At 38.1% G+C, this 26,847-nt stretch overlaps 1 protein-coding gene across 7 annotated transcripts in view; it reads right to left on the reverse strand.

Moving 5' to 3' along the window:
- Nup50 (nuclear pore complex protein Nup50) overlaps window positions 1–26,847 on the reverse strand; it is a 141,201-nt gene that overhangs the window by 23,882 nt on the left and 90,472 nt on the right. For all 7 annotated transcript variants that reach the window (XM_090386815.1, XM_090386813.1, XM_090386812.1 and 4 more), the window contains 2 exons: window positions 12,373–12,609; window positions 6,156–6,255 (listed from right to left, as the gene is read on the reverse strand). In XM_090386815.1, coding sequence (XP_090242941.1) covers window positions 6,156–6,255; window positions 12,373–12,609 — 337 coding nt within the window. The remainder of the gene's footprint in view (window positions 1–6,155; window positions 6,256–12,372; window positions 12,610–26,847) is intronic.

The following is a 26,847-nucleotide window of genomic DNA, read 5'->3' on the forward strand; positions in this document are numbered from 1 at the left end:
TTGCCTCCCGAACATGCTGCTGTAGAAAACAATCATCCAGTAAATCCACAAAAGCCGTGCTAGCATGAGTGACCAACCCAAAATTGACAGTTAATACATGGGAAATTAAAATCCCCCAATTATTTCTCCATACAATTGTTCATTATACTCATCGGAGTCATTAGGCCTATAACACATTCGTACTCTCAATTTTGCTTTTCCAGTGCTTATGTCACACCAAACGGACTCAACACTGCACTGTCCACCCATGTCAACTGGCTGCACTTCCTTAGATTTTATGTTTCTTAACTAATAGCATAACTCCTCCTAAAGGCTTAAGTTCTGCAAATTGCAGCATCTGGAGACTAGGCACCTGTGAGGTGATCTAAGGTCTTGAATGGATTGAGCATGCTTGATGCTGACAGGATTCTTCTTCTTGTTCACATTACAAACCTGAGGGAGGGAGGGAGGGAGGGCGGGCATAAACTTTTTTTTTTTTTTTTTTTTTATGTAAACCCCAAACACGAGAGGTATTAGAACCTATACTACTTAGTAGCGTGCTTGGGTTGGAGGTTGAGAAGACGAAAGAATATATTTGTTGACATTGGACTTGAACTTCTGCAGACTGTAATTTTCAGGATTTAAGGATTTAGGATTCAGAATTTTCAGGATTTCATACGTATGAAGGAAGGTTGTTCCAGAAAATGGCAGTTGAATGAATAAATGAGGAAGATGAAAAGTTGGTTTTGTGAGTTTGGAGTTGGACAGTAAATGGATGTTGGCTGGTGGTGGCACATGTTCAGACTGTTTTGAAAGAGGGAGCGGGAATTATAGAAGCCAATTCAAAACAGTGCCCATGGAAGTATCTGTAGAAGAGGCATGCAGCAGAAACAGTACGTCTATGAGACAGCGAGTGGAGAGACTTTGTTAAAGATGAATCATTAACTAACCTAACTGCCCTCTTCTGAATGGAATCGAGAAGCCTGAGAGAGGTTTTGGGGGCACCACCCCAGATGTGGGAACAATATTCCATGGCAGGGCGGATTTGCGATTTATACAGAGTGAGCAGCTGTTTGGAAGAAAAGTAACGCCGAGAATGAAAGAGAAAACCAAGTTTTTTAGATGCAGAGGAAGCAATATTTGTAATGTGCTTGTGACAAGAGAGATTAGAAGTCAGGGTAATCCCCAAAAGAGATATATCATTTTGCCTAGAAATCGGAGTGTCACTAGAGATGAGCATAGGAGCAGAAGAATCCTTTTTGCGAGATATAAGACAAGACTGAGTTTTAGAAGGGTTGAAATCAACTAAGTTGTCTTTGCCCCACTGAAGAATTACCTGAAGATCGGCATTTAAGGATTGGTAGCAGATTTTCGAGAAGTTGAAGCTGATTGAGCAGGACAAGGTTTCTCAAAATGGAAAGTGGAATGCAATGTGCTATCATCGGCAAAACTATGGATAGGATTTCCAGTCAATGGAAGAAGGTCATTAATATACAAGAGGAAAAGAGTGGGGGAAAGAACTGAACCTTGGGGGACACCGGCATTAGTGGAGAAGTTAGAAGAGAGAAAGCCATCTATCATCACCCTCAGTGAGCGATCAGAGAGAAAACTGGATAACCAATTACTAAAAACAGTTGGCAAACCATAAGATGGAAGCCTTTGAGATGTCAAGAGCAACTACTTGTGTTTCACCGAACCTTTCCATTGAATTAGTCCATAAATGGGTAACATAAGCCAGAATATCACCAGTGGATCGACACTGACGAAATCCATCTGACTGGCGATCTTTGTTTAAGAGTTGGCGGTTAATTGATTTCTCCATTACTTTAGAAAGAGTAGAAGTAATTGCAATGGGATGATAATTGGATGGGAGGGATTTGTCACCCTTTTTAGGAACTGGCTGGATATGAGCAAATTTCAAAAACAGAAGGAAAAGCACCTTTGGAATAAGAAAGTGAAAAAAGGCGGCAAAGAATAGGAGTAAGTTCAGGAGCACAGGTTTTGAGAACAAGTGGAGAAATACCATTGGGACCTAAAGCTTTCTTAGCATCAAGATTCGTCAAAATCCTTCTGATATCCTTTTGATGGAAGACCACAGGGGGCATTGAATGGAGCGTATTGGGAATGGTGGGAATTGTTTTACCAAGATTATTAATACATGAGTTGAAAGAAAAATGGGATGCTAGCAGATCAGCTTTATCCTTGGCTGAAGTGACAACAGAACCATCTGGTTTGGACAGAGGTGTGAGCAGAGATGGGCAAAAGTTGCAGCCAATAGCTTTGGCAAGAGACCAGAATGCTCGGCTACCATTAGGGTAAGAAGCAAGTTTCCTACTCTTAGCCTGATTGATTAATAACTGCTTTACAATTGTTGCGAGCTTTGGTGTACGCAGAAAATGAAACTGGAGAATTAGAAAACAAGCCAATTATGATATGCAACATTCTTCTCTTGAACAGCCTTAGCACATTTATTGGAAAACCAAGGTTTAGATAAAGGATGAGATTTTAAAGTGGAGTGTGGGATAAAGGATTCCATTCCTGCAAGAATAATTTCACTGACACGATCTGAGCAAACGTTGACATCAGAAGTTTTGAAACAGTAATCTGACCAAGGAAAAGAAGAAACGAAGTCTCGCAGGTCACCCCATTTTGCATTCTTGTAATGCCAAACAACACGAGGTTCGGAATAGCCATGAGATAAAGGTTCCATTGGAGAAGAGACAATCACCAAGTTGCGATCTGAAGTGCCTAAAGGCCCTCTCACTTCGACCACATACTTAGAAGGGTTGTTTGTGAGAAAAAGATCAAGCGTATTGGCCGTATGACTAGGATTTTCCAGTATTCTTGTAGGTAAATGAACAATCTGTGCAAGGTCATTAGTAATTGCAAAAGCTTCAGCATCTCGATCAGCTGGGTCGGTGTGACTAGAAAACGGAAGCCAGCTGGAGCTGTGAACATTAAAATCACCAAGGAAAATTACCTCACTGTTAGGAAAGTTGGAATGGAGAAAGTCAAAGAGCTCCAAGTGATTAGTGGAGTTGGGAGAACGGTAGAGACAACAGATGAATTTGACACAATGAGGTAGAGAGATTTTAAGCCAGAGAAGATCAAAGAGAGGAGATTCCACCTTTGCAGTAGTTGAATCAACCAATAACTGAGATTCTGTCAGAAAAAGTACATGGGATTTGGCAGACTGCAAGTGGAAATGGACATCGTTGAGATTAGAATTGAGACCAGGTATATTTGTGAAATGAATTAGGAAGTGCTTGGGAGGTTTAGATATTTTTGCAGATAAGCTTGCTCTATTAGTCTGACAATTCATTGTGCATTCAATAGTAAGAAAATGTGGATGGGACATGATGTGAAGTAATGAAATTTTTGGATATGGCGTACACATGGTAAGAATATACCCAGATCCTTGACATAATGTGGCCTCGACAATGCTCCCCACATACACACTACTCGGACTCCCTCCAGTCACTGTCTGGCAGAGTAGAGGTAGCAAGATTATACACTAGCTGATCCGGAAGCCTCCTAGAGAGTTACCAATAGGTTCGGTCCGGTGTACTATCTAGCGGCCGGCCTGCGAACACCGTTTTAGAGCTGTACCCTCGAAATGTAAGGAATATTGGATCTCGCCATGATGTTCATCATAACCTCAAAAGGCATCAATCATACTGCATGAGGGAAGAGAGAGGGAAAGGTTGACTGGAACTTAGCTCTAGAGACTAAACATGGGTTCCACCACTTCAAGCCTCCAATAAGCAAAGTGGTGGTATTGCACTGGTTGATGAGAGTCATCTACCACCTAGTACTGCCTGGTAACATAGAGGGGCGACATTCCTCCATGTAGTGTGGGTACCACACCTCGACCCCTGCTTACGTTGGTTCACACCTGGGTGGTCACCCACCATGTACTTGTGCATGGAGGTTATAGGGATTACTAACAGTCCCCCAGGATTACTAACAGTCCCACCATTGTGAAGGTGCAAGCAGAGGATTTGGCTGCCACAGACCGTCCAGACTTTGCCGAAATTGGGTCCACTTAACTTGAGTGTCACCCGAATATCAGTTCCATCAGCATTTTAGACTCCCAGGTAGCAAGTACAGCTTGTAGAGGATGTTTGTGACAACCTCAAGGACCTGAAACTAAGGAAAGATAGTTGTCGAATAGATGTGCAGAAATTTGCCTTTAGCCAGTGGGGTGGCTGATTGCTGGAACAAACTTCCATCTGTCATTGTGGAAGTTGACAGCTTAAATAAATTTAAGGCAGACTAGACAAACATTTGGAGTGAATGGATAGGGTCCGTTTTTTTTTTGGCTGATGGTGTATAAGCTTTCTTTCTTACATCGTATGGCTCTACTAATTCTAATGCACCGGCTAAGAATACTTTATTGTTCAGAAATGAGCCTTTGACAGCTAGAAAAAAAAAGCAGAAATAAAGGGCAACTGTACTTCTTACAAGTAATATTACAGGCACAATTATAAAAAAGAAAGAAAAGTTTTTTTTGTTATTGGGAAAAGTAAGCATTCACATGTCTTGAGAGGGACAAAAAAAAAAAAAAAAAAAAAAAAAACATACCAGTTAAATATAATAGCAAAAGAAATGCGTGGATGGATGATGTCTCAACTTTCTGAACGAATGGGACAGAGAATTACTGCCAATCAATAAAATATTACACTTATTTTAGATAACTGTAGGCACCTCTGTAGCCAGGTGGACAAGAGCAGCAGTGCGTAGCACACGCTTCTTGATTAGACCGGGGTTCGAGCCAGTGACCACCAAATATGGAGGATGCGGAAAGGTCAGGGAATGACCACCGCCCTATCCTCTGAGCAATATGGCCTTATTTGCTAATGCTCCTAAAAACCAAACAACGACAAGATAACTGTACAGCTGAATAACATAAAACTCATTTTTTACAGTGAATACAATGTCCATAGTGCAGCCACTGGAATGAGGAATCACAAAGGTTTTCAAAACATCTGCAACGCAACCAAAAAATTATTGCAGAAATTAAAGTAAGCAAGGATACCCAAGCTAAGGACATAATAAAAGGAATTAACTTATTAGATACACAAACACTGCTTTAATAGAGCAAGATTTATTCATCCAAGTATTGTGATAAATATTGAAGAAAGTGGTGAAATACCAACAACAGTATACCAGTAATTCATTTAATATTACATAAAATTTTGATAAGTGGGTAAAATCTGATTAAAATCTTCTGAAAACAAGTGATTTGTTAGTAAAGGATATAATTGATGGAATTACACTAGATAAACCTAACTTAACCTAAGGAAAAAATGAAAATTATGATAACAAAGATATCAAGTTCCAAAGAGTTTCTGAAGATTAGGATTATTTTTGAAGTGTTATGGAGTGCATTAAAATTTAATCACTAAAAATCTGAAACATTGGAGAAATTTTTTAAACAGGTCAGTATGTTTATAGTGTGGTTCTGTACTTTTTTTTTTTTTTTTTTTAATATTTGGAGACATTGAAATCGGCAGAAATGTGTTTATAAAGATTGTTAAGATAAACAAGATAAACAATTGTTATATTTCATTAAGAAAAAAAAAAGCATACACTCTTTTTAATGTTATAGCCACTTAATGTTATCAATTTTAGTAAACCAAATGTGATCACAATAAGCAGCACCCACCGTACTTGTGACAAAAGTTGGCTGTTCCAGTACAACCCAGAAACTAAAAGACAGTCAATACAATGGAAGGATGGTTGAATGTTCCATCAAGACAATGCTCAAGCACACAAATTCCTGTATGTGAAAAAACACCCTACACACCAGACCTAGTAACTTTCTCTTGCCTAAACTGAAAAGTGTACTTGAGGGGAACCCATTTTCAGTCCACTGAAAAAGAAATTCAGAAAAAAAAAAAAAAAAAATGACCGAAATGTTATGAGGGCTTACGAAAAATGACTTAGAAACGTTTCCGTGCTTGTACACACTGTTCTATACATTTTTTTTTTTTTTTTTTACACATGGACCAGTGTGTGTGTGTGTGTATGGAAGCCCAAGGCAATTATTCTGAAAGGGATAACTTGTAAGGTATGAAATATTTCATATTTACTTTATTACAACAGTCGCGTTATTTAATAGTCACCTTACATACAATAACATGTAACCAACAATTAATAAAGTATGTAATTACCGTTTAGAATAAACAAAATTTTCTTCAACCACTGGAGTTACTTCATTCTTTGGTGGTTCAGATGCTTCGTCATCTTCATCACCATCTTCATCACTGCCTTCTATAAAATAAAATAATTTACAAATAGTTTTTTTAAATACATTAATTGCCTGCTTATAACATATAATTTCATTTAATCTGACTCTTTCAGTGAGTCAAAAAGTCAAACAAAAAAAAAAAAAAAAAAAAAAGACAAAACGGTAGTAAAAATGCACAACAAGATTTTGTATAAATCTGTGTAATACACCTGATGAGGAAACTATTTCTGTTCATCATCCAACTTAGAACTCTGTGTTCATTCCCTGCAAGCTGTGGCACGAAATCAAGATGGCAGCAACAGTAGGCACTGCTTGAAAGGCTAGTATGAGCTAAGGAATATTAAGACAATACAATTTCAAGGTTTACAATTTACAGTTAAAAAAGGATGCCCTTTTTCAAATTTGGAAAACTTTTCCAGATCTCCTAAAGAAAATAAAATGCTAAAGTTAGAAGCATTGTTTAATAGAACAGTCACGTTTTAGGCCAAAAAAAAAGTAAATGTCAGAAATAAATATTCACACTAAAACAAATTACTGAAAAGCCATAGAATTAATCAAATTAAGTTATGAAAGTTGGAATAGACAGGAAGAATTTTAAGTGTATCTAAGAATGCTCTTTAATGAAATAGAAGATTAGAGATCCCTCTTTCTTTCATGGGTTGAACTTTCAATTCCATGTCTGGGGAAAAAGAATTGTAGACTAAGTTTCAGTTTATAAATTTAGAAACACCTTGTCTTTACAAATTTACCAATTATGAGAACTGGAAATTTTTCCATGTCTCCAACAGTATAACTCTTTGCCTTCTTAATGCCAATACACTACTCACTTTTAAATGCAAATGTTTTGTCTGCTGGAACATTTTTTTAAAAATTTTCATTTTATCTATGTCAAAACAGAGGGATAGTTCTGGATGAAGCCTCTCACCCCCATCCTTATTCTATGTGCTTGGGTGGATTTGAAGTAACATTTGGAAGCTGCCCTACATAAGATACTAAACATGTATACTATACATGTCTTATTCTTTGTGCTTACCAAAGTTGATTCTCCACTGACCTTAAAAGTGATGTCACTCTTTTCTAAAAACCATCAAACCTTCTTTCCTTTCTGCAAAGTTTGAGCTGAAGTCATTTTCCCAACAATTTGCTCTCTTGTTTGTCCTAAATAGAAAAGGCTCAAGGCCCTCTTCCAATTTGTGCTTTTTTGAAGTCATATTTTTCAAGTTCATTGATAATCTACTGGATGTTTTTCCAAACTCTGGCAGTATCACACTATTTTTTTTTTTTTTTTTTTAATAAACTACCAAAACATTACTCAAACATGTTTCTCTGTGCACTAAGAACAGACTAATCACCAATGCTTGCATTGAGTATTAGTTTAATAACACCAAATGATTCTATGCAATCTCTTTATCTCATATTTTTTACACAAAGTATCATCATCACAAGTTTAGTAGCATCAGGCACTATAAAAATCTGAAACAAGAAATATGAAAGAGAACAATGACAAAAAGGCTGGTCATACATTTTGCTTCTGATTAAGGAGGTATACTGGCCTTTAATTAGCAGTCTTGTTGTTTGGACCTCCCGTTGGTGAATTTGAAATCTGAATTACCCAAAATAATTTTAATGTAAATAATACAAGTCTAACGGAAAAAAAAAAAAAAAAAAACCCCTATCAAGTTTGATATATTATCTTTATACACTTCATAAATTATTAGTGTATGACGGTTGTTCAATTAAGACCTTAAACGTCTTAATTGAAACAAAATTAAACGTCTTATTAAGAAACTAAATAAAAAAATTTAACTTTTAGCATTTAGATGTGTGTCTCGGTCTTGTTGCTTCATTAATTTGTATATTCCTTTTTCAAACAATTCTTTTGGCTTTCGATTGAATTAATCCTTGACAGTTTTTCTGACTTAGGTGTTTTAACTGAAATGACTTTCCTTTAAAATAAAGCTTATTTTTAATAGATGAAAAATACCAAGGTTACACAATGGCAAATATAGTCTATATGCAAGGATGTCAGTGCATTTTCAAAGCTTTTTTTAATACACGAAAATTTGGATTACATGCAGGGTGTTCAAGTGCATTTTGGAAAAAAGGATTGAAATGGGCTGGCCACATGCAGACACATGTTATCATGAGATAGGATGATACATTCTGTTAAGCAATTTACATGTTTTTTCTTTAAAAGACTGAGGATGCTGTGAAGCACAGAATCTGGTTCAAAATGATGGCATTGTGGAATCTTCCAAAATGCCACAATTTTATTCAAAAATTGATTTAATTAGCATTAGCATTAGTAGAGGCATTTGATGCAAGAAAGCAAGCTTATGCAGCATCAGCCAAAAAAAAAAAAAAAAAAAAAAAAAAAAAGTAACATAAATAAATAAAAATAACCACTTCCACTTCACCCCTCTGTTCGTTCGAAATACCTGTCCAGCTGAGCCTTAAACTTATTTAGGCTATCAACTTCCACGACAAGGGATGGAAGTCTGTTCCACCCACCAACCACCCGCTGGCTAAAGGCAAATTTCCGCACATCTATCCTACATCTGTCTTTCCTCAATTTGAATTTATGCCCTCTCAGGTGATTTTTCTGAGCTAGAGGAAGAATCCCATCAGCATTGAGCATGCTCAAACCATTCAAGGCTTTGTACACCTCTATCAGATCACCCCGCTGGTGCCTAGTTTCCAGACACTGTAATTTGCAAAACTTAAGCCTTTCTTCGTAAGAGAACCCCTTTGTCCCATTCACCAATCTAGTTGCCCTTCTCTGTACTCGTTCCAGCAGCTCTACATCCTTCCTGAAATGAGGCCTCCAGGCCTGTATACAGTACTCTAGGTGTGGCCTGACCATTGCCTTATACAAGGGAATAATCACCTCCTTATCGATGCTAGAAAAATTCCTATATATCATTGACAATACACCATGAGCTACTCTTGCAGCTCGTCTGCACTGCTCAGAGAACTTCATATCTGCCTGCACCACCACCCCCAGGTCCCTTTCATTCTCTACCACTGTCAGTGTAGTACCACAGAGTTGATACGTTGCTCTGGGGTTGCTGTTTCCCATATGTAGTACTTTACATTTGTCAATGTTAAACTTCATTTGCCACCTCGAAGCCCATCTGCTCAACCTTTCCAAATCCTGTTGCAGCAGCATAGTGTCAGTAGTGTCCTTGACAACCCTGCCAACCTTCGTATCGTCTGCAAACTTGGACATTAAGCCTGATATACCATCATCAATATCATTTATAAATACAGAAAACAATAAAGGCCCCAATACTGAACCCTGAGGGACTCCACTAATAACATTAGTCCACGATGAGCAGTGTCCATTGATTACCACTCTCTGTCTTCTCCCCCTCAACCACCCCTTTATCCATAGCAGCAACTTGCCTCCAATGCCACACTGCTCCAATTTGTGCAGCAGTCTTCCATGTGCAACAGTATCAAAAGCCTTTCTAAGATCCAAGTATATAATATCAAAGTTATTCCCTGCATCCAGTTCTTTTGTGACTGCATCATAGTATCCAATCAAATTGGTCAGGCAAGACTTCCCCTTAACAAAACCATGCTGTGTCCTAGCTATAACTGAAGTCTTGTCTAGATGATCCTGCAGTGCTTCTTTCACCAGTGCCTCCATTAATTTTCCGGGAACAGAAGTTAAACTCACAGGTCTATAATTACTTGTGTCAGCCTTTGATCCCCCTTTGTGAATTGGGGTCACATTTGCACATCTCCAGTCAATGGGTACCTCCCCTGAGTCCAAGGAAGCTCTCATAATTATGGCTAAGGGTTTGCTTACCTCCTTTGCTGCCTCCTTTAATATAACTGGATAGATCCCATCCACCCCAGGTGCCTTTCTTGTGTTTATCTTCAACAATTTCTCCTCCACTTTGCTCTCAGTTATTACAAGATTCTCTAGCTTACTGCTAGAGTTGAATACACCTCTGGCATTCCCCTCGCTGAATAACTCCTCATGTGTGAATGTCGATGCAAAATATTCATTTAGTTTGTTAGCTACCCGAGCAGGGTCATCAACAGTTGACCCATCGATCTCAAGTGGACCAATCTGATTCATCCCCTTCCTTCTAGAGTTTACATAAGTAAAGAACTCTTTGCTGTTTTTCTTCGCATCCCTTGCCAAGGATCTCTCGTAATCTGCCTTCGCCTGCCTAACCTCCTTTGTAACTTGGTTACAGATCAACTTGTATCTATCATAGGCGTCCGTGTCACGTGTTAATTTGTATGTATCCCATGCATTTTTCTTCTCTGCCATATGCCTCATTAGTTCATCTGACAACCATTTAGGCCTAAACCTTGAACAATATTTCTTAGTTGGTATGTAAAGCCTAGTAGCTTCCACGATAAGTTCTTTGAATGCTTCCCATTTTGAATTTGCTGTTGGCAATATCATCAGTTGATGCCACTGTATAGAATTTAAATACTGTCTCAGTCCATTGTAGTCGCCTTTACGAAAGCAATACCCCTTCCCTTTACCCCTAATGGTAGTTACCTCTTTGAGTAACTCCCACTTCAGCACACTGTGATCACTGCCACCAAGTGGTTCATTTATCTGCAGATTCTTAATGCATGAAGAATCACTACTGATAATCAAATCAAGAGTATTACTCCCTCTAGTTGCCTCCCGAACATGCTGATGTAGAAAACAATCATCCAATAAATCCACAAAAGCCTTGCTACTGTGTGAGTGACCAGCCCCCAAATTCCAGTCAATATCTGGGAAATTAAAATCCCCCATTATAAGACTCTCTGATTTACTGGCCCACTCTATTTCTCCGAACAGTTTCTTATTATACTCATCAGAGTCATTAGGCCTATAGCACACTCCTACTCTCAATTTTGATCTCCCAATGCTTATGTCACACCAAACTGACTCGACACTGCACTGTCCAGTGATGTCGACTGGCTTCACTTCCTTGGATTTTATGTGTTTTTTAACTAATAGCATAACCCCTCCTCCCTTCCTATCCTGTCTATCCTTTCTGTAGACATTGTACTCCCCAAATTCCAGTTCTGCATTTCTTATATCTGTGTGACACCACGTCTCTGAAATCCCCACAATATCTGCCTTTGATGTTTTGAGCAATACCTCAAATTCATCAAATTTATTTACTAAACTCCTAGCATTGGTGTACACACAAGTATACATGCACCTGTTCTTTTTCTTAGCTACCCTAACACAACCCATGTGTTTACTTGTACCCCAACGATTCCCAGCAGTCTCTGAAATATCCTGCATCTTATTTTCCAGGCTGCGGCTCATTCCAATAGAAGCAGTGCAAGAATCACTTTCACCTCTGCCAGTGGCTACTGTTAATCTATTAGTCCTTGTATCCCCCCAATCTAGCAGTTTTCCGACCCACCTAACATTGCCTCGATAGCATCAGCAAACATTCTTGCACCCTTTCTATTTAAGTGTATCCCATCCCTGTAGAAGCAGTCTCTCCTGTTAACAAGTACAGACCAGGCTGAAAAAAATTCTACCCCTTGAGCCCTGCACAATCTTTCCAGGGCCGAATTGATTGACAGGGCTCTCATCATATACTCCCTCCTATCGTGAATCTCCGTTGGTATAGCATTAATAAGTGTTCAAACAACAATCCCATTTGCAATATCACGAATAACAAATGGACTGGTTCTATAATGACATTCAGCAATTACAAATATTCAAGCTGTTATACTTACTGCAAAGAGCAATATCCTAAAGTGCAACACTATTAGCAGATTTTATGTGGCAGACTACATATCCTACATATTCCTTTAAGAAGTAGCAACTTTCATCACAAACAGCCAATATTCTATTATGAATAACACTGGCAATTAAAAATGAAATAACTACATGCTGATCAGTTTTGGATGTATCATTTATATGAAATATAACATCCATATAAAAAAATTATGCACATTACCATAACAAAGAGCAAACAAAACAAAGCAGGTCTTACTAGCAAGTCAACATGTTGGTGTAAGCACATGCATTCTATTTTTGCTCCGACCTACCATGAATGGGCATGTGTACAGAAAATGTTTTAATTGAACAATCTTCACATATATATTTAAGCATTTTTATAAAGATAACAATAATCTTAAGGCTTGACGATGCTTACTTGTTTTTTTTTCAGAGGAAACAGGTCCAGATACGGCAAATGTAAACGGTTTTGTGTAATTAGAAGATCCAAAACCTCCCGCGGTCGAACTGGTGTGTGTTATTCCAAAATTAACATTATTTGAAGCTGTTGTAGATGAGGTAGATTCTACAGATGCTGCTGAACTAGGACTTCCAAAATTTTTCGTTCCGAAAATGAAATGCGAAGTAGTTGGTGCTGTTACTGATGTAGAAAAAGCTGCAAAATAATTAATTACTTTATTTTTTACTGACAAAATAATAATAAATATTAGATTAATAAATGCCAGAGCAGCAAGGCTCAATATGTTCTATGCTATAAATCAATTAACAAATGGATGAGACGAATTACCTCAATAATGACTTGTAGAACGCTTTGATGCTGACTCTCTACAAATATGATATATACAAAAAAAATTTTTTTTTTTTTTTTTTTATATATCACATTCGTTTTTATTAATGGAACTAATGTCTTCTTTCACTCATAAGCATTGATTGATGTATACAGGATGTCTCAAAAATACATGGCATAACTTCCGGAATGAGTTCCTCATATGTAGACAATAAAAATATTTTATATCAACATAGTTCCGGAAATGCTTCATTCCCGAGTTATTAACGGGAATGTCTTATCTCCCGCAGGTGATTTCTTTTCATCACAAGGTACTGACAGAATATGGTGTTTTCTATTCCGACCATGTACTCAAATCAGGAGCAAGCGGATATGCACTTTATGTACAGTTTGGCGAATGGCAATGCTCTGGAGGCTCGTCGTTTGTTCCACGAAAGGTTCCCAGAACGAAGATGTCCAGATAGGAAAATGTTTGAAGGTATCCATCGCCGCCTTTGTGGACATGGGACCTTTACACTTCGTGCTGCCGACAGAGGACGACCAAGATCTACGACTCCTGAAGTAGTGGGGGGTGGACCAACTGTCTGGCCTCCACGCTCACTGATTTAAACCCACTAGATTTATTCTTGTGGGGCCATTTAAAGTCATTGGTGTATTCGACTCCAGTAGCTGATGTGGAAACTCTCCGCAATCGAATTGTGCAGGTTGTGAGACAATACGAAACATGCCAGGAATTTGACATAGTCTTCACAAGTCCACGAGACATCGATATGAGGCCTGTATTCGGGCAGAAGGTGGAGTGAACAGTTAAGTGTCATAGACAGACCTTCAAAACTCGGAAACCAAGCATTTCCGGAACTATGTTGATATAAAATATTTTTATTGTCTACATACGAGGAACTCATTCCTGAAGTTATGCCGTGTATTTTTGAGACACCCTGTATAGTGTATTTTGGAGTTGGGTTTGGAGCTATTAAAACCATTGATTTCAGGGTATGTTGGATCACTGATTTTTTCTCTTCAGGTGAAAAGAATTAATTTAAGTTTTTTTTTACATTCATTTGAATAGAATGTCAGCATCAAAGCATTCTAGTCATTATTGAGGTAATTCCTCTCATCCATTTGATAAGTAAATAAATATTAGAGAAAAATGTATTAGAAATCATTCATGCAATAACTGGCTGCACATATTAAACATATGAAACAAATATATTAAATATATCAAACAAATCTTTGATGTTAAAATAACATAAATGGGACAAAAAATTATATATACATAAAATAAAATACTAAAATCAGCTAAAAATAAATTGGATAAAGGTGATTAAATATTTTATAGTACAGTTATAAGCATTTTACTATATACAACGAAGGCCCAGCTATCTGGCATCCATCTACCTGCATAAAATAAAACCAATAACATTTAAAAAAAAAAAAAAGTTCACGTAACAAGAAAACGTTTTAGAAATTGTACAATATAAAGGATTTATATTAAATCAAAAGCAACTACCAGAGGTACAGAGGTTTGGCATTCTCTTTATCTAGTACCATTAAAGTATTGTTTATCTGAGCAAGAGTATTTATACTGTCATAATCAGTACTCAACAAACATGTTTACCATAGGTACTAAGGAATACAGCTTGACAACTAGCACTTCACAGCTCAGTAAGGTAGCAGAAGTGGGACAAATGTCAGTTTTGTTTTGCAATTGCTGTTGTCTATGCGAGGACTGGCATAACTCTCAACAAGGGTACTGTATAACAAAATCTTAAAGGTGCTTCTAAATTGCTGACAGCATTATTCGTCCACTAGTATCTTAGTGGATGAAGGAACATGATAAAGAATAACAGACCAACCAATCAATCAATCTGGATTTCATTAGGATGACATAAAAATAAAAGTTACCTAGTGAACAATTTGTAATTAGCTTTATATTCAACACTGATACAGCCAACTTTACCCTGATCTTTCTGTTCTGATCAATTTTTTTTACTGATCAGGAGAAATATAAATATCTGAAGACATCCTTGAAAACATAGGATATTATGATGTGGTTAGAAAGGAACTGGATGCAAAAAATAATTTTGATTTTAGGAAAGCTTTTGACACTGTTGCGCATGAAAGACTATTGTACAAATTAGAGCAGAATGGTATTAAGGATAAGTTGCTACAATGGATAAAAGGATGGTTAAGTGGGAGAAGACAGATGTTGGTAATCAATGGGTGCTGCTCTTCGTGGACTAATGTTATTAGTGGAGTCCCACAGGGTTCGGTGTTGGGTCCACTGTTGTTTTGTATATTGATCAATGATATTGATGAAGGTATATCAGGCTTAATGTTGAAGTTTGCAGATGATACAAAGGTTGGCAGGGTTGTTAATGACAGTAATGGCAGTGTGCTACTGCAACAGGATCTAGATAATTTGGGCAGATGGGCTAAGAAGTGGCAACTGAAGTTTAACCTTGACAAATGCAAAGTACTGCATATGGGTAGAAGTAACCCCAGAGAAACATACCAACTGTGTGGTACTACACTTAAGGTGGTAGAAAATGAAAAAGACCTGGGAGTAATTGTGCAGGCAGATATGAAGTTTTCTGAGCAATGCAGACAGGCTGCCAGGGCAGGTCATGGGGTTTTGTCAATGATATATAGGAATTTTGCTAGCAGGGAAAAGGAGGTGATTACAACTCTGTATAAGGCAATGGTCAGGTCATGCCTTGAGTACTGCATACAGGTCTGGAGGCCTCATTTTAGAAAGGATGTAGATTTATTTGAGCGTGTACAGAGAAGGGCAACAAGATTGGTGAGAGGAATGAAGGGATCCTCTTACCAAGAGAGGCTTAAGTTCTGCAAATTGCAGTGGCTGGAGACTAGGCACCTGCGAGGTGATCTGATTGAGGTGTATAAGGCCTTGAATGGGTTGAGCATGCCAAATTCTAATGGGATTCTTCCACTTGTTCAGATTATGACCCTAAGGGGGCATAAATTCAAATTGAGGAAAGACAGCAGTAGAATAGATAGATGTGCAGAAATTTGCCTTTAGCTGGTTAATTGCTCAGCAAACTTTCATCTGTTGTTGTGGAAGGTGATAATTAAATAAATTTAAGCAGGAACTGGAAAAACATTTAGAGAGAATGGTTGTGCGATTTTTTTTTTTTGGCTGATGCTGCATAAGCTCATACACATGCTTTCTTGCATCACATGCCACTACTACTACATCATACTGTTTAGTTTATGGAGATCTGTTCATGACTTGATAATTTTTCATCTCTTGTGCATTTTCAATCTGTACTGCTTTGTGCAAGTCAGCTGTTCATGACTTGGCAACCACGTGAGCTTGAACAACCGGGGTTCAAGCTCACGTGGTTGTATCTCTCTATGATTTAGTCTGCTGACGAGGCTAGTGGGAGTCAGACGTGTTCAAAGCCGTTAAGTGGATTTTCTTATTTATTGATTCGAAATTATTGTTTTTCTAAAACTTTTGATTTAAATTTAGTAGTATAACATTATTTTGTGATTTTCTGTTTAATCTGGTGTATTTATTCTTTACTCGGCCTCGTAATTGCATAAAAGTATCGGTAAGGGTATCAAATCCATGTGTTACAAGTTGCAGCTCCTCTGAACGAGAAGTTTTTTAGCCATATTTAGCTGCTTTATTGAGCAATTGTTACATCAAATTATTTTCTATAAGTAGCTTATAGACCTAGTCAGGATTCTTAGTTTATTCTGAATCCAGACAGTGAGATTTGGAAGTTAATTAATACTTAAGTGTCCGTAGATTTACCATTCGTAACTTGCCGCCATTGTTATACGACACGTTATATCCGTTGTGTCGTATAACAACGAACTAGATAGCTTAAGCTTAGTATAGTACAGTATATAATATAATATTGTCAATTAAATCGTACTTTTAACTAAATACATATAACGACCTAGATTACAAACGCATCATAATTAATTAATACATAACTTGATACGGAAGTTATATAAACGGAACTCGTAGATAATACTTGATACTGAAAAATATATATAGCGTTATAACTGTGCTGGGATACAAGCTTAGGGTTATAATTTTGTACTGAAATTGAAATTTTATTGAAATTAAATCGAAATCATTACTCAGACCAGAGCAGCAAAGCAAAAGGCTCACACTAACGGGAGTGCTGTGGCTCAGGGGAGAACTGAGAGGGGCAGTTGCCATCTGAATCACCGCCTTTTAAAATGAACTGCTTGCATGATGTTTGTAGAGAAATCGGGTACGGGACATGATATTGCCATAGGGGATGTCTGTGTGCGCAATGCAAGGAATGTAATGAAATCAGGCAACAACTCAGTGTTGTTATGGGCCTATATGAGAGCTTGAAGGAAAGGGTGGATGCCCTCGAAGGATCTAAATTGAGGGGCCCATCAAGCTCTCAGCTGCCCACACCAACGCCAGACCTTGCACTTGGTCATCACGCAACACAGCGGCAACCCCCAAGGCAGAATGCGCTGGTCCCACAGGAACTAGTAGTTGTTGGTGACTATTGTCAGGGAAACGGGGAACATGCTTTGTAAAAAGGATAGGTGGAACAGGACAAGGGTATGTCTGCCAGGTGCAAAGGTTGCTGACGTAGAGCGGATATCATCTTTTAATGGCACAAAAGGTGATATAGTTGTACACGCTGGCACTAATGATATTAAGAGTAGGAGACCGGCAGAATTACTTAACATGTAATTAGGGTTGAATTTGAAAGCAATTCTGCCCAGACATGATAAGAGGGAGTATATGATGAGAGCCTTGTTGATCAATTCGGCCCTGAAATGATTGTGCAAGGCTCAAGGGTTAGAATTTTTTTCAGCCTGGTCTGTACTTGTTAACAGGAGAGACTGCTTCTACAGGGATGGGATAAACTTAAATAGAAAGGGTGCAAGAATATTTGCTGATGCTATCAAGGCAGTGTTAGGGGGGGGTTGGTGGAAAACTGCTAGCTTGGGGGGATACAAGGACTAATAGATTAACAGTAGCCACTGGCAGAGGTGAAAGTGATTCTTGCACTGCTTCTATTGGAATGAGCAGAAGCCTGGAAAACAAGATGCAGGATATTTCAGAGACTGCTGGAAGTCACTGAGGTACAAGTAAACACGTGGGTTGTGTTAGAGTAGCCAAGAATAGGAACAGGTGCATGTATACTTGCATGTGCAGCAATGCTAAGAGTTTGGTAAATAAATTTGAGGTATTTCTCAAAGCATCAAAGGCACCTCCGTAGCCAGGTGGGAAGGAGCAGCAGTGCGTAACACACGCTTCTTGATTAGACCAGGGTTCGATCCCGTCTCCACCAAATACGGAGGATGCGGAAAGGTCAGGGAATGACCACCGCATATTCTCGGAGCAATATGGCCTTAGTTGCTAATGCTCCTAAAAACCAAATAACAAACAACAACAAAGCATCAAAGGCGGATATTTTTGGGCTATCAGAGACGTGGTGTCACACAGATATAAGGAATGTAGAACTGGAATTTGAGGGGAACAATGTGTACAGAAAGGATAGACAGGATAGGAAAGGAGGAGGGGTTATGCTATTAGTTAAGAAACACATAAAATCCAAGGAAGTGTAGCCAGTTCACATCGGTGGACAGTCCAGTGTCGAGTCAGTTTGTCGTGACATAAGCATTGGGAGATCAAAATTGAGAGTAGGAGTGTGCTATAGGCCTAATGACTCTGATGAGTATAATAAGAAACTGTACAGGGAAATAGAGTGGGCCAGTAAAGTAAATCAGAGAGTCTTATAATGGGGGATTCTAATTTCCCAGATATTGACTGGAATTTGTGGGTTGGTCACTCACACACTAGCAAGGCTTTTGTGGATTTATTGGATGAATGTTTTCCACATCAGCATGTTCGGGAGGCAACTAGAGGGAGTAATACTCTTGATTTGATTATCAGTAGTGATTCTTCACGCATTAAGAATCTGCAGATAAAGGAACCACTAGGTGGCAGTGATCACAGTGTGCTGAAGTGGGATTTACACAAAGAGGTAACTACCATCGGGGTAAAGGGAAGGGTTTTTGCTTTCGCAAAGGAGACTATGATGGTCTGAGACAGTATTTAAATTCTATACAGTGGGACCAACTGATGATGTTACCAACAGCAAATTCAAAATGGGAAGCATTCAAAGAACTTATCTTGGAAGTTACTAGGCTTTACATACCAACTAAGAAATATTGTTCAAGATTTAGGCCAAAATGGATGTCAGATGAACTAATGAGGCATATGGCAGAGAAGAAAAATGCATGGGATACTTACAAATTAACACATGACACAGAAGCCTATGATAGATGCAAGTTGATATGCAACCAAGTTACAAAGGAGGTTAGGCAGGCGAAGGCAGATTACGAGAAATCCTTGGCAAGGGATGCAAAGAAAAACAGCAAAGAGTTCTTTACTTATGTAAACTCTAGAAGGAAGGGGATGAATCAGATTGGTCCACTTGATATTGATGGGTCAACTGTTGATGATCCTGCTCAGGTAGCTAACAAACAATGAATATTTTGCATCGACATTCACACCCGAGGAGTTATTCAGCGAGGGGAATGCCAGAGGTGTATTCAACTCTGGCAGTAAGCTAGATAATCTTGTAATAACTGAGAGTAAAGTGGAGGAGAAATTGTTGAAGATAAACACAAGAAAGGCACCTGGAGTGGATGGGTTCTATCCAGTTATATTAAAGGAGGCAGAAAAGGAACTAAGCAAACCCTTAGCCATAATTATAAGGGCTTTCTTGGACTGAGGGCAGGTACCCATAGACTGGAGATGTGTAAATGTGATCCCAATTCACAAAGGAGGATCAAAGGCTGACACAAGTAATTATAGACCTGTGAGTTGAACTTCTGTTCCAGGAAAATTAATGGAGGCACTGGTTAAAGAAGCACTGCAGGATCATCTAGACAAAACTTCAGTTATAGCTCGGACACAGCATGGTTTTGTTAAGGGAAAGTCTTGCCTGACCAATTTGATTGGATACTATGATGCAAGTCACAAAAGAACTGGATACAGGGAATAACTTTGATATTATATACTTGGATCTTAGAAAGGCTTCTGATACGAAAGAGTGCTGCACAAATTGCAGTGTGGCATTGGAGGCAAATTGTTGCTATGGATAAAAGGGGGGGGGGGGGGGGTTGAGGGGAGAAGACAGACTGGTAATCAACGGACACTGCTCATTGCGGACTAATGTTATTAGTGGAGTCCCTCAGGGTTCAGTGTTGGGTCCATTATTGTTTTCTGTATTTATAAATAATATTGATGATGGTATATCAAGCTTAATGTCCAAGTTTGCAAGACGATACAAAGGTTGGCCAGGGTTGTTAAGGACACTACTGACGCTATGCTGCTGCAACTCAGGATCTGGAAAGGTTGAGCAGATTGAGAGGTGGCAAATGAAGTTTTAACATTGACAAGTGTAAAGTACTACATAGGGGAAACAGCAACCACCTAGCAACGTATCAACTCTGTGGTACTACACTGACAGTGTGTAGGAGATGAAAAGGACCTGGGGGTAATGTGCAGGCAGATATGAAGTTCTCTGAACAGTGCAGATGGGCTGCAAGAGTAGCTCATGGTGTCTTGTCAATGATATACAGGAATTTTTCTATCAGGGATAAGGAGGTGATTATTCCCTTGTATAAGGCAATGGTCAGACCACACCTTGAGAACTGTATACAGGTCTGGAGGCCTCATTTAAAGAAGGATGTAGAGCTGCTGGAATGAGTACAGAGAAAGGCAACAAGATTAGTGAATGGAACAAAGGGTTGCTCTTACAAAGAAAAGGCTTAAGTTTTGCAAATTAACGGTGTCTGGAGACTAGGCACCGGCGAGGTGATCTGATAGAGGTGTATAAAGACTTGAATGGTTTGAGCATGCTCAATGCTGATGGGATTCTTCCTCTTGCTCAGAATAATCACCTGAGAGAGCATAAATTCAAACTGAGGAAAGACAGATGTAGCATACATGTGCAGAAATTTGCCTTTAGCCAGCGGGTAGTTGGTTGGTGGAACAGACTTCCATCCCTAGTGGAAGTTGATAGCCTAAATAAATTTAAGGCTCGTCGGACAGGCTATTTCGAGCAAACAGAGGGGTGAAGTGGAAGTGGGTTTTTTTTTTTTTTTTTTTTTGCTTGCTTGCTTTCTTGCACCATATTCCTCTACTAATGCTAATGCTATTCATCTCATGCATTTTCAATCTGTAATGCTTAGTATGCTGGTAATCATTTATAATTGATTTAATATAGAAATAAAAGTTAATCATGAAAAGAAATTTTAGTTCTATTAATTAACTTTATAGATAAAAAAAAAAAAAAAAAAAAAAAAACACTGCAACTACATAAATTTTTGGACAAAAACTATACAAATTTATCGGATAATACATGAAAAGTAAAAAACTTTACAACAAATGTTCCAATAACCCAATCATCATTTATGCAATTTTTTTGAGGACATTTTGTAATACTTAAGAATATTTTTTACACCTGCTGCCACTTTTGAAAAGCTATAGATTAGTTAACTGTAAGTAGATATTTTGGCCAAAACAAGCAAAAAACTGCAATTGTTTTTTTGGAAAAATTAGGTGGTTTTTTAAAGTCCACTTTAATTTTTAAATTTTGCCCACAACATACCAATATACATATTAAAATATGGACATAACTGTTTACTAATAATATGTTATGCATTCAAGCATTAGCATATTTGGATTTTTCTGTTTATAGTTTCCTCTTTGGATTGTCTGTTAGACATCAAATGATGACTGCTTAAAAAATAATACTGCTCAGATTTCACTCTATTCAGAAATGTCAAGTTAGTTTCAAACCCAGCAGTCACTATTTATAATAATGGCCCTACTATCTATACTCAACTGTTAAGAAAATTACAAAGCACCATCAGAAAGAGAAGGTATGAAGTGCATTCTATTTTTTCACATGGCTGAATACGCTCTCACACTATCACTTTTTTGTGAAAAGAATAATGGAAAAAAACAGAGTTTTTTTTGCAAAAAGACAGAGAAGGGTAAAAGTGAGTAAAAAAAGATGGCTTCTCCATTGCAAATCCAGAATTGGTCAAAATATGTTAGTTTAAAATACACTCACGAGTAAAAACATTGTGACCACTCCTGTCTCCATGAGTGGATGCATCCCACCAGTATCCAGGAGTGATTCCATCACTGATTGGTGCAGTATATATTGTGATGGCAGCTCGCCAGTACAAAGCTTGCGCAATGGGGAAAGAGAAGGACCCAATGGAGTTTGAACAGGGAATGATTTGGGGAACTAGGAAGGAGGGGGAAGAGCCAGCGAGAATGATCAGGGGGAGGTTAACCATTCAATGTGCTAGGAGGGGAATACCACCAGGTGGTTGACTATATTTGGCACGTGTTATTTGGAATAGCTCTTGATCCCTTACAATCAATAGCAGACTACAACTGATATAAAGAGAAATGTTTCGGAGCACACCATTCAGTGGATGCTCTTGCAGATAGGCCTACAAGAGTAGGTGACCTGTTCACACTGGATGACTGGAAAAAATTTCCTGGTCTGATGAACCAAAGTCCCAGCTCCATCATGTCAATGGTGGATGGGTATGCATTTGATGGCAGTCTGGTTGCATCTACTAACTTGCTTGGGCAAAAACCAGCTGGCAGAAGTGGTATGATGATTTGGAGAATGTTTTCAAGGACATCACTAGGTTCCCTCATTCCCATTGAACACATGCTCATTGCCAGGTACTATTTCAGCATTGTTTTGGACCAAATTTTGCCCTATAGGGTAATGCGAATCTCTTATAGCAAACAAACTTCCAACTTAAGCACTATTATTAGACAAGGCTCTTACAAGAGCATTCCAATTGTACAATTAGGTGGAAAGTAGAAGTTTAAATGTTCTAATATGCACAGCATTAAACTTCAATGCAGTAAAGCATGTTGCTGTTAGTACTGTACTTTGTACTTTTTGAAACACATCAAAACCAAAACATTACAGAGAAGCAATTAATTCTAACTGATATTACAAGATTACATTCCTTGTTGGCAGCTCCTGTAAGAGCATTGCTTAATAGTAATAACAGTGCTAATATATTCAAAGGTCAACTAGACCTATGACATGGTGTCACACAGATAGGGAATGCAGAATTGGAATTTAGGGAGTACAATGTGTACAATAAGGACAGACAGGTTAGAAAGGGATGAGGGGTCATGCTGTTAGTTAAGAAACACAAAATCTAAGGAAGAGCATCCAGTTGACACGGGTGGATGGTGCAATGTTGAGTCAGTTTGGTGTAACATAAACACTCTGAAAGCAAAAATGAGGGTGAGAGTTTGTTATAGGCCTAATGACTCTGATGAGTACAATGAACAATTATACAGAGAAAGCGAGTGGGCCAGAAAATCAGTGTGTCTTATAATGGGAGATTTTAACTTCACAGATATAGACTGGAACTGGTGGATTGGTCACTTGCACTCTGGCAATACTTTTGTGGATTTACTGGATGATTGTTTTCTACAGCAGCAGCATGTTCGAGAGGCAACCAAAGGAAGCAATACTCTCGATTTGATTATCAGCAAGATTATTCATGCATTAAGAATCTGCAGATAAAGAAACCATTAAGTGGCAGTGATCAAGGTGTACTGATGTGGGATTTACTCAAGGATGGAACTACCATCAGAGGTAAAGGGAAGGGTTTTTGCTTTCATAAAGGTGACTACGGTGGTCTCATAGAGCCTTTAAATTCTAATGCAGTGAGACCAACTGATGATGATACCACCGACAGCAAATTCTAAACAGGAAGCATTCACAGAATTAACCTTGGAGGCTAATTAATCGCTAGGCTTTTCATGCCAACTAAGAAATACTGTTCAAGGTTCTAAGCCTAAATGGATGTCAGATGAAATAATGAGATTAGTGGCTGAGAAGAAAAATACATGGGATGCATATAAATTATAAGAAGACACAGATGCCTATGGTAGATATAAAATAGTCTGTAATCAAGTCACAAAGGAGAGTAGGCAGATTATATTATGAGAAAACGTTAGCAAAGGATGCAAAGAAAAACAGTAAAGACTTTTTTACTTATGTAAACTCTAGATGGAAGGGGATGAATCAGATTGGTCCACTTAATATTAATGGTTCAATTGTTGATAATTCTGCTCAGGTAGCTGACAAACTGAATAAATATTTTGCATCTGCATTCACACATGAGGAATTCTGTAGGGAAGTGGAGGCCAGATGCCTATCAAACTAAGAGGGAGTTAAATGATTTTGTAAAGTGGAGGAGAAATTTAAGTTAAACATAGGAGAGGCACCTATGGTGGGTGGGATCTATCCAGTTATAGTAAAGGGGGCGGCAAAGGAAGTGAGCTGGCCCTTAGCTATGATTATGAAGGCATCCTTAGACTCGGGGGGGGGGGGGGTCCCACAGACTGGAGATGTGCAAATGTATCCCCAATTCACAAAGGGGATCAAAAGGGGACACAAGCAATTACAGACCTGTCAGCTTAACTTCTGTTCTGGGGAAAATAATGGGGTCACTGGATAAAGAAGCACTGCAAGATAATCTAGACAGCATGGGTTTGTTAAGGGGCAGTTCTGCCTGACAAATCTGTTTGGATACTATAATGTGGTCACAAAGGAACGGGATGCAGAAAATAATTTTGATATCATATACAGCAGACTCTCGATTTACTGGGATCGGATTAACCAGGACACTTCAAAATTCCAAATAAAAAAAAAAAAAAAAAACACCCAGAAATTATAATTCAAGTAATAACTAGAATAGGTATAAACAGATGTTTCGCAAAGTCTTAACCCCTTCCCGGAACATTTTTTTCTGGAAAACGTGCCTTAACAGATCAACTTTTATTTTACAGATTAAAAGTATGCATCATGCGAATACTTATAGTATAGTTTTTTGTGTCATTTATTAAATTTTTCGTAGAAAACTACACGGGAGTAATTAACCCATTTGGGCTATCCTGAGTTATCTCGGGTACGCCAAAAAGTGTGCAAAGTATACAGATTTTTTAAATAAATTGGGGCTTGAGCTAAAAGAAAGGCACAGAAAAAGCCTTCATTACTCATTATATAAATAAATTTTATAAAATCAAGTGGAACGAACAAGCAGTAATCGCGAACTAACTACGTTCTGACACACTGCCACCACAAGTGGACAGGCAAGGTAAGCGTCGCTTATGGGCGGAAGTTCAAGAGGATGCCGAAATATTTTTCGATATTGTTTTTGTGGGTTCAGTATTTTGCATTCAGGACAGCAAATTATATTTTGCTTACTGGCAGCACAGGAATGTGCAATACTGTTCTAACATTGCTGTACTATATAAGTAAAACGAAAGCCAGTCGTCTGCTGCCAGGCATAAGAAAATCCTAAGAAAACTTGGGATTAATATGCCAGATAAATACCAGGGAAAATACGTTTCAGTGCTAAATTTGGAGGTATTATGTTTCAGATATTATTGTATCCCGAGATATTTTGTGTATGTTCCAAATAACTTTTAAACCTAAAAACGAGATATCTCGGGATAATCTGTGAAGGGGTTAAGTAAATAAGCGACAAGAAGTGGCATTATAAGTCGTCATTGGGAGATTACTGTACCTATTATCTTGTAACCCCTGCTGCTAAAAAAACAAGGGACCAAATCTTTAGTTTGTTTTAGTGTGTCGTGTTGATTGTTGTGTGACGTCGCACCGCAAAAGGACAAATTTTGTTTTGTTATTTAGTCAGGGATGTCGGAATTTTTTTTTGTTTAGAAATTGTGAAAATAATGGGCAAACGCAAGAGTTGTAATTTCATTTAAACAAAATCTTGAAATTATTCAAAAGTTTGAAGATGGTGTAGCCGTTAACACTCTAAAGAACCCTTATAATGTTTATTAATGTTGGTGACCAAACCATATGTGACATTGTAAAAAATAAACGGAAGCATCGTACTGGACACACAAGTAGTGCGTGGTAAGTTTTTTATCTATCGCCATACTTTTCACATAAGTTGCTGAACATTTTTCAACACAGTAAGTCCCTGACTTACATTACGTTATTTATATATTTTTTTATATGACTGAAGATTTCAGTGAAGGGAACACACATTTCACCATAATAATGTAAGATCCCACAGAATTCTAGCTATCTGTATTATCGCAAATAAAATAAGATAGAGTTTACTACCCGTTTATAATGAATTGCAGTAACAGAAAAGTCCAATAACCAGGAAAGTGCAAATTGTTTTTACTGCTTTATGGCAGTGACCTCCAGAAACGTGCTTTAGTAAAATATGAGCTTGTGTGGCGGGATAATAGTGAGTTTTCCTTAACCGCGTGAAGTTATTTTCAGAAAATTTAATTTTGACTGTTATCATGGTGCTGACTAAGAGAATAAGTGACAGCGGTACTAGTAAATCTACCAAGAAAAGGAAAGCGATTTGGATCAGAAAATTAAAATAATAAGGATGTATGGAAATGGCCAAACATCAAGTATCGCACGGAATTCAGATTTGTCAGCAGCAACAGTGAACACAATAAAAGAGAAAGACAGAATATGAGAAGCGGTCGGCACCTATGAAGGTCAACTATAATAACCAATGCATATCAATTTTTACAGTTCAATAACACGCATTTTTTCTTCCTTTTATGTTTTCTTTTCTTATGTGCCACTCCAGCTACTTTACCACTGTCCCCACAAAGTTTTTAATTGAACTAATTAAAAATGTATAACTATTTTCTTCATTCTTCTGAGGGTATTATTATTATGCTGTTTTTGTAATTTTGGCATATCGGGGATACAGCAGCAATATTTTATTAGTCATTCCCAAGTAACATGAAACTCGACTTACATAAGAAGTCCTGGAATGTATCTCTTACATATGCCGCGGAGTTACTGTATTTTTGGATTAATCGGGGCTATATTTTTTACCATCTATCCCGGAAAATCGAGAGCCTACAGTACAAGTTGGAGAAGTATGGTATTAAGGGCAAGTTGCTGCTATGGATAAAGGGGTGGTTGAGGGGGAGAAGACAGAGAGTGGTAATCAATGGACACTGCTGTCCATGGATTAATATTATTAGTGGAGTCC

Source organism: Mastigoproctus giganteus, chromosome 12 (genome assembly GCF_048544385.1).
Source record: "Mastigoproctus giganteus isolate SK-2022 chromosome 12, ASM4854438v1, whole genome shotgun sequence".
NCBI classification, from domain to species: domain Eukaryota; kingdom Metazoa; phylum Arthropoda; class Arachnida; order Uropygi; family Thelyphonidae; genus Mastigoproctus; species Mastigoproctus giganteus.